The 12,411-nt window shown below is 48.8% G+C and overlaps 1 protein-coding gene across 1 annotated transcript; it reads left to right on the plus strand.

Moving 5' to 3' along the window:
* Positions 1-226: 226 nt before the first annotated feature.
* Positions 227-12,204, plus strand: BCL6 (BCL6 transcription repressor; the record flags this gene model as incomplete). Its single annotated transcript, XM_079704945.1, has 9 exons — positions 227-237; positions 1,059-1,231; positions 2,792-3,013; positions 4,640-5,611; positions 6,143-6,327; positions 7,713-7,880; positions 8,979-9,109; positions 9,224-9,361; positions 12,061-12,204. Exons 2-9 carry the CDS (start codon positions 1,071-1,073, stop codon positions 12,202-12,204), a joined length of 2,121 nt encoding a protein of 706 aa, XP_079561071.1. The 5' UTR covers positions 227-237; positions 1,059-1,070.
* Between the last annotated feature and the right edge of the window lie 207 nt (positions 12,205-12,411).

A 12,411-nucleotide genomic window follows, 5' to 3' on the forward strand; every position in this document is an offset into this window, starting at 1 on the left:
TCGCATGGCTTTGGATGACCGTTGTTTCCGTAAGAGCCGAGCTGGAAAAAATGTTTGCTAGCTTGTGGTAAAACCGCACCAGCTGGCAGGCTGCAGCTATCAAAGTAAAACTAAATATGTGTGTCCTAAAATAAGACTATAGTGGACAATCTTACATTCATTAAATCAATTTCTGTTTGCTTTTTCTCTTCCCTGCAGGTTTTAAGCAAAATTTTGGACTGTGAATCAAGGCATTGGGTAAGTAAATTGAATTATATGCTTTACAATTTTGTGGACAAACTTTTCTTTTAATTTGCCAATGTATGTGTCTCTGTGAATGGTGCCACTTTTCATTAGATGAGATAAAGGAGAGCCGATTGCCTGTCCGTCACACCCAGCCCCCACCCCTTTGCCCCCGCATTGGACTGTCTTAACACTGTAGTGCGATCACTCATTCCCTTACTCGTTTCTCTGTTCACATTAATTTAGCCACCTACTATGCCACCAGCAAGGCGCTAGGTGCTCAGGATACAGTCAGACAATCCTGAAGGCTAGCAAGGGAGAGACAGATGGTGGCTGGGATAATGAAATGAGTTGCCGATGAGAATAGCTACGATTTTTGAGAATCTACTGTGGACCAGGCACGTATCTCTAAGTTTTACAACTGCATAGGAATTACTACTCCCATTTTGGGAAACTGAAGCCCAGAAACCGTAAAACAACTTGCTCCAAGTCACACAGCCTGCAAGAGGTATGGCCCATGCGCTAACCTTCAAAGCATGCGTTCTCTCCCCTGTCACACACTTACTGCCTCTCAATGCTGGCAGCGTGTTTGGTATGTGGAAGAAACATTCAACAAATATTCATTCCCTTCCTCTTTCCCCAATAGGGTTTTCTGTTAACAAGTTGGTTAAAGATTATTAGCTCATTGTACAGACATGAAGAGTAATGCCCAGAGATGGGCCATGAATTGTTCAAAAGCAAACACAAGGGAGAAGGCTAAGCCGCCTGCTCTCACACTCCTGGTAAGAAGGAAACAGGTTCTGGAGGACTAACAAGATTCTGACCTTTTCTTTCAGGTGAAGAAAAAAATGGCCTCGCCGGCTGACAGCTGTATCCAGTTCACCCGCCATGCCAGTGACGTTCTTCTCAACCTTAATCGCCTCCGGAGCCGCGACATCTTGACGGATGTTGTCATAGTGGTGAGCCGGGAGCAGTTCCGAGCCCATAAGACGGTCCTCATGGCCTGCAGGTGAGGGGTCTGGAAGCAGAAGGTGGACGATGGATATAAGAGGAGCGATGGTGCCGGCTGCCAGTGTGGAGCGTGGAGGCCTCTGGCTGTGTTTGGGATCACATCTCATTTTCCTCCAGATCTCCAGCACATGGCCTGGCCGAGTGGGTTCCCAGGAAGCAAACGAATGAACACACTTTTAGAAAAGAAAGCGTTTCCATTCTGTGGGGACAGAGGGAGAAGAAATCATATACTGTCTCTGGAAGAGATGTGTTTTGGGCAAACATGGAGACTAACTTCAGTGAACCAGTGAAAAAATGAAAAGTGAAAGCGAGTTTTAAAATATTTTAAGCAAGTTAATTTGAGATCTTTTGCTCTTTTTTTCTGTGACTGTATTTATTTATACCATGACTATATTTCTATGGGTGTTTCCGAGCATATGTAAGTTGGTGAAAGTGAGCTGGCTAATTCTTCATACTTGTCAAGTATTTCAAGTGTTCAGAGCAATTTATGTTACAGCACCTCCCTGGATCTCCATAGTGGCCTGTGTTATGGATGGCACGATTAGCTCCATTTCATAGATGATAAAATGAAGACATTCATAGGCAAACTGATGTAGAGCCAGGGGTCTTGATTGCTAGTAGAGGACTTATTCAACATCTACAACAAGCACCTTTGTTTTAAATAGTGGAGAGGTTTATAGAGGGAGAAAAATAATAGGTAACGCTAACCGAATGCCTACTACGTGCCAGGCATCAACCTGTCCCCTTCACATTCTCATTCTTGCCACAGGCCTGTAAGGGAGACACTCTTGTTTCTACTTTGCAGAGAAGGAAACCAAGGTGCAGAGAAGTGAAGTCTCTTACCCAAGGTTGCCTAGCTAACTACTGGGTGAAGTCTAGCTCACTTCTGACAACACGCTCAGAAAGAGTAGAATCCAGATGACAGCCCAGAATTCTGGCCTCTCACTGAGTGCTCTTTCCTCTACCAGACATCATGGTACCTGGAGGCATGGCTTGACGCCGACTTGGCTCTCCTAGGAGTATTGACCTTGTGATAGTCTATGGACTTTTAGAAAATCAATAAACTGTAGATGTAGGCATCATTTTATTTGTCATCAATACCCAATTTGCTTCTAAAAAATACAATAAGATTTTAAAAATAAGGATAATGTGATGGAACAAGAAAATAAATGCTTATCCCAAAGATATAGACTCAAAATAGTTACTGCAAATGAGTGCTAAATTTAGCTCTGGTAAGCTGTGCAGTTAAGACCAAAAGATTACAGGTTCTGTGACTTTGTGAAAATCACTTGACCTCTTTGATCTTAGTTCCCCCGTTTGTAAAGGGAGAGAAGTATAGAATCTACCTTGCAAGGTTATGAGGAGCATGGGATAGTGTATGTAAAGTGTGTAATGACTCTCTGGGATTTAGTAAATTCTCCATAAATGGCAGCTATTATTAATTGCCATGGAAGCTCTGGAGCTAGGTCCAGGAGAGAGGGGCTGAGCGTCTGTGGTGACTGTAATTGATAACAGTTTCTGTGTGTCTGTTATAGTGAGACATTTCTTTGTTTTACAGTGGCCTGTTCTACAGCATCTTCACAGACCAGCTGAAATGCAACCTCAGTGTGATCAACCTGGATCCTGAGATCAACCCGGAGGGGTTCTGCATCCTCCTGGACTTCATGTACACATCTCGGCTCAATCTGCGGGAGGGCAACATCATGGCTGTGATGGCCACAGCTATGTACCTGCAGATGGAGCATGTTGTGGACACTTGCCGGAAGTTCATCAAGGCCAGGTGAGCTGCCACCTAGATGGAAGCCTTGGAGATGGAAGGGATCAGACAGGGTCAGAAACGCTTGATAATGCTTGCACACAGAAGAAATAATCCTCTGTGATACGCCACAACCTACCTTTCCACTGCTTTTGCACACTCCTGCTACCTAGATGTGCTGTGTGCATCCCCACTTCCTGCTTCCTTCCATTCACTTGATCGACCCTTTCCACCCACCCATCCTGCAAGACCACGCCTGGATGCCAGCTTCTTCATAGATGTTTGTGCAGTTATCACTTTGCTCTTTCCTCAGCTCTTCAGCTGTGTCTGAAAGCCTTTTGCCTGTCTTTTAGACTTTGCCTCTGTTTTCACTATTTGCATACATGTTTTAGTTCTCCTATAGGCTTCCACTGTAACTATTTACATATGCCCCTTAGTTCCCCCACCAGACTGTGGGCTGCTTTACTCATCTTTTATGTCACCCTGCTGCTACTAGAGAGAACATTTATTGAATTAAATTGGGTTCACTGGGTCTAGCCCCCCTACCTGAGGGTTGGTAAGACATGACTATCACAGAAAGGAACCTGAGAGCCAAAGAAGGGAAGAGCTTTGCTAAGTGGAACAGAGACTTGGGCCTTGACTTCTATAGAACCGTTTGATTCAGCTACTTCAGGATAATTGCATCCCTTCTCAGACAGAAAGGTTTCCGGCCTCTGTTTGAACATCTCCGGGAGCCAGGAACTCAGTGTTCCCAGAGCCATGCAGCTCTCCCTTGGATAGTTCGAAAGCTCTTCTTTACAGCGAGTTGAAATCTGGCTCCCTTCACCTTCACTCCTTGGTTCTAGCTCTGTTAACTGCGATCAGACTGAGCTGGCCTATTTTTCACCCACGTAATGTCCCTTCAAGTATACGCAGCTTGAGCTCTTTGTCTCCTGTGGGTGATAATGGTGGCAAGATCATCGTTATGAATGCTTTCTCTGGGTCAGGCCTTACGCTTGGAGCATTCAGTAACTTGCTCCAGGTCACAGAGCTGCTAAGTGGCACAGCAGGGACTGGAAACCAGGTCTGGCTGCTGCAGAGCCAGGGCTTCCTATGCTGGCACGTGCTGCCTGTTCTCCAAAGTAAACTTCCCCACGGCTCCAGGCAGTATATAGAGCGAGTCCCTTCTTCACAGGGCACCAGTATAACAGTGACCCTCCAAACATGTGGCACCAACATCATATAAGTTCTTCCTTCCCTGAAGCTCAGTTTCCAGGTGTGTAAAATGGAGACAGTAATTCCTGATATCTACATCCCTTCTGTAAGGATGAAATGAGATAAGGACTCTGACAGCTTTATATTCTATAACATTGGAATAATTATAGATTCATGCCTATGTATACGTATGGGACTTAAACATACAAAATCACGTCTAAACAGGCACTGATTGTGTGGGTAACTCATTTCCCTTCTCTGGGCTTTGTTTCCCCAGCTGTGGGCTAGATTGCTAGACTTTTAGTGGAACTGCCTTGTAACTGCAAGTGTTTCCCTACTCCAGGGCCACATCGCCCATGTCTGACTGACTCAAGTGCGAATGTGGTTTCATAGACCAGTGTCACTTGGAAGGTTCTGATTTGGAGGCCGGGGTCTTCTCTCTTTTTGCTCCTGCAGTGAAGCAGAGATGGTCCCTGCCATTAAGCCTCCCCGTGAAGACTTCCTGAACAGCCGGATGCTGATGCCCCAAGACATCATGGCCTATCGGGGCCGGGAGGTGGTGGAGAACAGCCTGCCCCTGAGGAACGCCCCTGGGTGTGAGAGCAGAGCCTTTGCCCCCAGCCTGTACAATGGCCTGTCCACGCCTCCAGCCTCGTACCCCGTGTATGGCCACCTTCCAGTCAGCAGCTTCCTCTTCTCCGACGAGGAGCTGCGGGATGCCCGGATGCCTGTGGCCAACCCCTTCCCCAAGGAGCGGACCCTCCCCTGCGACAGTGCCAGGCCAGTCCCCAGTGAGTACAGTCGGCCAGCCATGGAGCTGTCCCCCACTGTGGGCCACAACAACATGTACTCACCCAAGGAGGCAGCCCTGGAGGAGGCACGGAGTGACATGCACTACAGTGTGGCCGAGGGCCCCAAGCCTGCTGCCCCCTCGGCCCGGAGCGCCCCATACTTCGCCTGTGACAAGGCCGGCAAAGAGGAAGAGAGGCCCTCGTCGGAGGATGAGATTGCCCTGCATTTCGAGCCGCCCAATGCACCCCTGAACCGGAAGGGTCTGGTTAGCCCGCAGAGCCCCCAGAAGTCCGACTGCCAACCCAACTCACCCACGGAGTCCTGCAGCAGCAAGAACGCCTGCATCCTCCAGACCTCCGGGTCCCCTCCGGCCAAAAGCCCCACTGACCCCAAAGCCTGCAACTGGAAGAAGTACAAGTTCATCGTGCTCAACAGCCTCAACCAGAATGCCAAACCAGAGGGGCCCGAGCAGGCCGAGCTGGGCCGCCTTTCCCCTCGAGCCTACACTGCCCCACCGGCCTGCCAGCCGCCCATGGAGCCTGAGACCCTTGACCTCCAGTCCCCAACTAAGCTCAGCACCAATGGGGAGGACTCCACCATCCCACAGGCCAGCAGGCTCAATAACATCGTCAACAGGTGATTTCAGAGGCAGTCTAGACCTGGGGTCGGGGCTTACCTGGGAAGGGTTCTTGGGTCACTTCTGATGGATGCAGGGGGCTGTGGTCTGCTCTTGCCTGAAATGCTGAGCACATTGGAGGTATGGGCCAAGGCCTATTGATTGAATTGGCCTAAGTGAGGAAGGACCTTAAGCTTCGGTGTATTTTCACAGAGAGAGAGAATTCCCCTCCATGGTAGATGAGCATTCCAAGAATCCCAAGCTCCTGCAATCTCTGTGGCAGGGGGGAGTCCTCTTACTTGCCTTGGACCGAGGGAGGCTGTGGACTGTAGCACTGAGGGGAGGAAACTGGGCCTGGGAGTGGAGTTTGGGCTCAGGGTGGCCCCCATCAGTGATCAGTGTCTGCTATTTGGAGGTAGGCTTGGGGATAAATAACTCTGTGGCTCCAGATTCCAAGTGGCCTCTGGGCTGCCCTGAGCACAGGGAAGAGGGGATGCAAAAATGCCAGGCAGAGTGCTCCAGCTGCTGAGGCCCTTTCCTCCCCGACACAGGTCCCTGACTGGCTCCCCACGCAGCAGCAGTGAGAGCCACTCTCCGCTCTACCTGCACGCCCCCAAGTGCACGTCCTGTGGCTCTCAGTCCCCGCAGCACGCAGAGATGTGCCTCCACGCCACTGGTCCCACGTTCCCCGAGGAGCTGGGAGAGACCCAGTCTGAGTACTCAGATTCCAGCTGTGGTGAGTTCCTTCCCCTCCCTCCCCTGGCCTCTGCCTCTGCTCCACAGGCCTTGTGTTTCCATTTTATTTACGCTGTTGTCATTGATTGGGAGAAGCCCCTGGTTGGAAGTCCATTGGCATTTAAATCACCAACCCATAGTCCCACTCTTGACCTCGTAGGGAACTAGGCTGACCAAAGCAAGGGGTGGGGAATTTGAGTTAATCTGGGGGACTACAGAAGGACCACACAGCCCTTTCAGCTTCCTTCCAGCAAAGTTGGCTGTGGGGCTGGCTATAACTAGCTCCCGGAGCCTTCTCAGGCCCTCCGGACCCAAACTGATTGGTGTGCATGTTGGTTCACCCTGCTAGGCTGTACGTTCCAGAAGGAGAAGCACCCGACCTTATTCATGCCTGCATTTCCCATCGGGCCTAGTGAGTCTAGCACAGAGTAGGCACTCAGTTATTGTCAGCTGAATTCGATTAGTTGAACTGATTATTAACTGACGTTTCTGGATAGTGTGTGACTGGCCTCCCCAGTTTTTACCTCTTCCTCCAGCTCTGTCTGAAGCAGGATAGCCCAGTGATGCCTCTTCAGGGGTAAACCACCATGATGTGTCATTTCCAAGTTGTTAAAACAAAAGAAAAAATTAGTTATTTACACTCAGAGGCTTGGCACAGGGTCATGGACCGATAGTTGGGAGAGCAGGGACTGTCCCCTCCTGGCCCCGTGGCCATTTGCCTTTGCTCTACACTCCAGTTCCTTCTCTCTGGGCCTCTGTTTCTACTTCCACCATCATCTTTGGTCTCCCTATCTCAAACCGTTTGAGAGATATGAAGTCCAGATAGGTGCAAGGGTGACCATGGTCATCATTAATTCCTCCTTTGATGACCTCAAAGTATCTTTGACTTTGATTCATATCTTACATTCCTATGATGCTTTATGTTATACAACGTGCTCCTGCGAGGTAGGCAGGACAGGGGTTTATTATCCTGATTTTGGAGATAGAGACACAGACAGAGGCTGTCTTACCCGAGGGCTTCTGTGTATGAATGTAAGTAGAACTATGACCTGATAAGGAAAGTCAGTTCTCAGAGCTCTCGAGAGAAGGAAGTGCCAAGCTTTCCTCAAGCTGGTGCAGGCCATGTGGGTACCTGTGGGTTTGAGTTTCCCTCCTATACCTTAATATTCAAATCTGTCGCCTTTCTCCTCCACGATCAAGACTCTAAACGCTAAGAAAAAGAGAATCCGCACAGGCCCTTTGCTCTGGGCTCCCGTGAACCCTGGGCAGACAGGGCGCTGGGGGCTCAGTTTGGCCCTGGGGGTAGCTCCGGAGCAGGGAGGCCTCGGAGCCCTACCTCCCTTCCTTGTGGTGCTGACGCTGGTGCCCCCTCCCACCCTCCAACAGAGAATGGGGCCTTCTTCTGCAATGAGTGTGACTGCCGCTTTTCTGAGGAGGCCTCCCTCAAGAGGCATACGCTGCAGACCCACAGTGACAAACCCTACAAGTGTGACCGCTGCCAGGCCTCCTTTCGCTACAAGGGCAACCTCGCCAGCCACAAGACCGTCCACACGGGTATGGCCCTGTACACCCTGCCCCCACCCCCCGAGCTCACCAGGGTTCCCCAGGGGCAGGACGGGGAGAGCATTCTCGAGAAAGCAGTGTAGGGCCTTGGTGCCCGGTGGGGTGAGGCAGGGGGCAGGTGCTGCCCTGGCCTGAGTGCGGGCCTAGCCCCGCCACGTCTTTGCTTAGTGACCCAGCCACTCCCCACATCCTTTGTCTTTCCTCTGACATGCTCTGTCTTGCTTCTCCACCTTTGCTGGGATCAGAAGTGTTAATTCCACTGTACAGGGGAAGAAACTTTGACTGAGAGGGGCAAAGTCGATTCGGTTTTTATAAATCAGAAAAACGCTGAAGGCCTCTTGATTCCCTCTAAGGGCTTGTTCCTTATCAACTCACATTCCTTTCCCAGGTAGCGTCTAATAACCTGATTGTTGTCCAAAGTTGACTCTCTCCTGGTATTTTAAATGGGTCTATTATCCCAGAAACTTTCCATGAAGGAAGGCTGGGCCCTTCTATTGGTTTCCTCTGTCCGAGCAACTACTCCAACTCGGGCCCCAGCTCTCTTGCAAATGGAATCCAGCTGTAGTTGCCACAAGTGGAAAAGCATGTTTGTTCTGAAAGAGAGAAACTAGAGCGGCCTGATTGTGTCTCTCTGGGGAGTGGGTTGATGACTGAACCAGTCTTACCCGAGGGAAGAGCTAGAAGAGCCTTCCCAGGTCACCTAAACTCACCTCTCGGGTCCCACAGAGGGAAACTGAGGCCCAGAGAAGGAGAGTGACATGTCCACGTCCCACAGTTAGATAATCCCAATGAAAAGGCTGGTTCTTGGAACCTTGCTCCCTCCTTGTCCCACATCCTGCATCGTTTCCCTCCCTTCACGTCACCACCTGCTTTTTGACCCTGGTCGTGGGCGAGGTGTGCTGGTGCGTGTGTAAGAGAGGGCTGGCAGGCGGGGGTGGCCAACCCCTGACGCCTCTCTCTTGACATCTTCCAAGGGAAAGAAAGCCAAAGTGGCCCCAGGAAGGGCAGCTTGCTTTGAAATCCAGGGCCCGGGGACTGTGGAGACCTCTGCTGAGTGTGGCTTGCCTTCTCCCCTTCTCTCGGTAACAGGTGAGAAACCCTATCGCTGTAACATCTGCGGGGCCCAGTTCAACCGGCCAGCCAACCTGAAAACCCACACCCGAATTCACTCCGGAGAGAAGCCCTACAAGTGCGAAACGTGCGGAGCCAGATTTGTCCAGGTGAGCAGAGGGCGTGGGGAAGGACCCTAGCCCCGGGTGCCACTGAGAGGCTGCGGGGTGTCTGTAGCCCACCCCGGCAGAGCCTCTCACTTCGCTCTTTGCTCTTCTGCGCAGGTGGCCCACCTCCGTGCCCACGTGCTCATCCACACTGGCGAGAAGCCCTATCCATGTGAAATCTGTGGCACCCGTTTCCGGCACCTTCAGACTCTGAAGAGCCACCTGCGAATCCACACGGGAGAGAAACCTTACCATGTATGTTAGCCTCTCGTGGCTGCTGGCTGGCCTGGGACGGGTGTGGAGGTGGAGGGCTGGGGCCGCAGGACTGTTTGCTCTAATCTCAGGCACGCAGTGGGATGACCACTGAACTCTAATGGTCCTAAGACAACCAGCTTGACCTTGGCCTGAGTCTTAGTTTGCTCATCTTTAAAGTGGGGGTGTTGGGCTAGGTGATCTGGGCCTTAGGAAAGAGGTCTGAATTGTGAATACATAGATATCAGAATCATTCATTCATTCCACAATCGCTTATTGAGTGCTTCCAGCACGGCCCTAAACTGGGCTAGATGTCTACTTCAGAGGAGCTAAGGTGTTTGAGAAGGAGCAGTCAGTAGAGTAGGAGGAGAACCAGAAGAATGTGGTGATACAAGGGAAAAAAACAGAGAAAAGGCAACTGCAGGTGACCAGCAGCAAAAGGCCATGATCGGGCCATTGGAATCACAGTGTTCTAGGGCATGGTCTCAGCCAACTATGGCTTGTGGGCTAATTTTTGAAATTCCATGAGCTAAGAATGGTTTTTATACTTTCAAATGGCTAAAAAAAATCAAAAGAATAATATTTTGTGACATACAAATTATATAAAATTTAAATTTCAATGTCCACAAATAAGGTTTTGTTGGCACACAGCCAGGCTCACTTGTTTACGTATGTCTCTGGCCTCTTTCACACTATAATGCAGAGCTGAGTAGTTGTGTCAGAGAATATCAGGCCCACAAAGTGTAAAATATTTACTGTCTGGCTCTTTACAGAAACAGTTTGCCGATCTCTGCTGTAAAGGGGAAAAATACTGGCCAGGTAGCTGAGATATCTGGGTTCTTCTTCCAGCTTTGACAATGACCCTTTTTAGGGCTGTGGGCAAATCCTGACCCTCTCAGTGGGCCACAGTTTTCTTTCTCTGTGAAATAGTGAGGATGCTGTAGATGAGCAGTTTTCAAACTGTGCTCTTTCAATCATTGAGGTTCTGCAACCCCGCAGGACAGGACTGGAATGAGACAGTAGCAGTCTCTTTCCCTTTCCAGTTTACATTTAAGTTGAAAAAAGAGTCCCATGTTTTACAGGTGTGGAAACTACTGTTACAGATGAGGCTGGCTTTGCTGAGTTTATGGCATCGCTCTAGGTCATGATGGGCATAAGGACGAATGAATGAATCGTTAACCCATATCGCAAATTTTAACCTGAAAAGGTGGTTATTTTCATTCGGTTGTTTATCAGTCCTTGAGTGAATATCTTCTTACTTGCTTTTGTTCTTGGGCAAATTAATTATCTTCTCTGTACCTTAATTTCCTCATCTGTAAAATTAGCCTGATAATAACACCTACCTCATGGAGTCGTATTAAATTAATGGATTCCCTGAAGTGTTCAGAACAGTGCTTGACCCATAGTGAGAGTCCAGTTCATATTTGCTGTTTCAATTATTTTCTGGATGTTTAGATGCACAGAAATGTCAGAGTTAAGAGTGACCTTCAGAGTATATTGACTCAGTCCCTTACAGAAGGAAAAGCCAAGGCTCAGAGAGAAATGCCGCGCTCAGGACGCACAGCAGTGGGTGCCATAGATATGAGGGGCCCTTGTCTCCCAAGACCGGGGCTCTTTCTACTCACTGCCTGCCCATTTAATTTTTTTATTTTTCTAAATTTATTTCCATTTTTATTTTAAAACATATTCTCTATATGAACATATTTTATTACACTTTTATTAGGGGATAGTTTTAGATCTATAGAAAAGTTGCAAAGGTAGTATGGAGAGTTCCCATATGTACCCAGTTTTCCCCTGTTGCTAACGTCTTACTACTAGGGTACATTCATCACAACTAATGAACCCATTCTGGTATGTTATGATTAACTGAAGTCCATACTTTATTTGGGTTTTCTTAGTTTTTACCCAGAATGTTTTTCTGTTCCAGGATTGCATCAGGTTACCCCATTACATTTAGTCATCCATTTTACTTTTAAAGAACTTTCCCACTAAAACCATTATCATCCATTCATTGAATCAAAGCAAGAAACAGCTCTGCTTGCTAATGCCTTGTTAGCTGATCTGAGGTGTACACACTAACTTAAAGGAATATAACTGCATTTTTAAAGCATATCCTAGATTCCAGAATTTTTATGAATTCAGACTGTTCGAATCCATTTATCCAAATATGTTCAGATTTGTTGCATAATTGTATGAGGTATATTCTGTTAGGAACTGGGAAGATTATAAAGTTTAGTGAGAAGTGATCACCACCATCAAAGGATTCCCTACCTGAGAGGGATGCTAATGCATGGGATGGCAAGGCTATCTGGCATTATGTGGCAAGGCTAGAAATCTTACAGAGTCAAAGGAAAGAGGGATTATTTTCATCCTTGAGGGATTCAGGAAAGCCTTAAAAATTTGGGGAGTCTGCATCGGAACTGCATTTTTGGTTTAGACTTGAACTTGTGGAGCTGAAGCAGGGAAATGCATCTCAAGCAGGGTAAAAGCATGACCAACACTTTGGAAAGCAAGGAAGGGACATTTGTACACAACTTACTTGTCCCTTAGCAGAAGCCAGAATTCATGTGGGTTCTCAAACTGGCCTTCCAGAGGGAAGAGCTGCCCCATCCCTTGAAGGGAGAATCTCCTTCTCAAGGTCCTTGAGTAATGACATGTTTCTTGAGTTGACGACTAACAGTTTGCCTCTGGTTCTCTTCCAGTGTGAGAAATGTAACCTGCATTTCCGTCACAAAAGTCAGCTGCGTCTTCACTTGCGCCAGAAGCACGGTGCCATTACCAACACCAAGGTGCAATACCGTGTGTCCGCCACTGACCTGCCCCCGGAGCTCCCCAAAGCCTGCTGAAGCATGGAGTGTTGATGCTTTCCATACGAGCCCCTTCTCAGAATCTACCCAAAGGATACTGTAACACTTTACCATGTTCATCCCATGATGTAGTGCCTCTTTCATCCACTAGTGCAAATCATAGCTGGGGGAGTGGGGGGGTGGGGGAGGGGCGGGGGGAGGGGGAGCCAAGGCCGCTCCCCTCCCCCACTGCCGTAAAACATTAAG

Source organism: Hyperoodon ampullatus (genome assembly GCF_949752795.1).
Source record: "Hyperoodon ampullatus genome assembly, chromosome: 5".
Lineage (NCBI taxonomy): Eukaryota > Metazoa > Chordata > Mammalia > Artiodactyla > Ziphiidae > Hyperoodon > Hyperoodon ampullatus.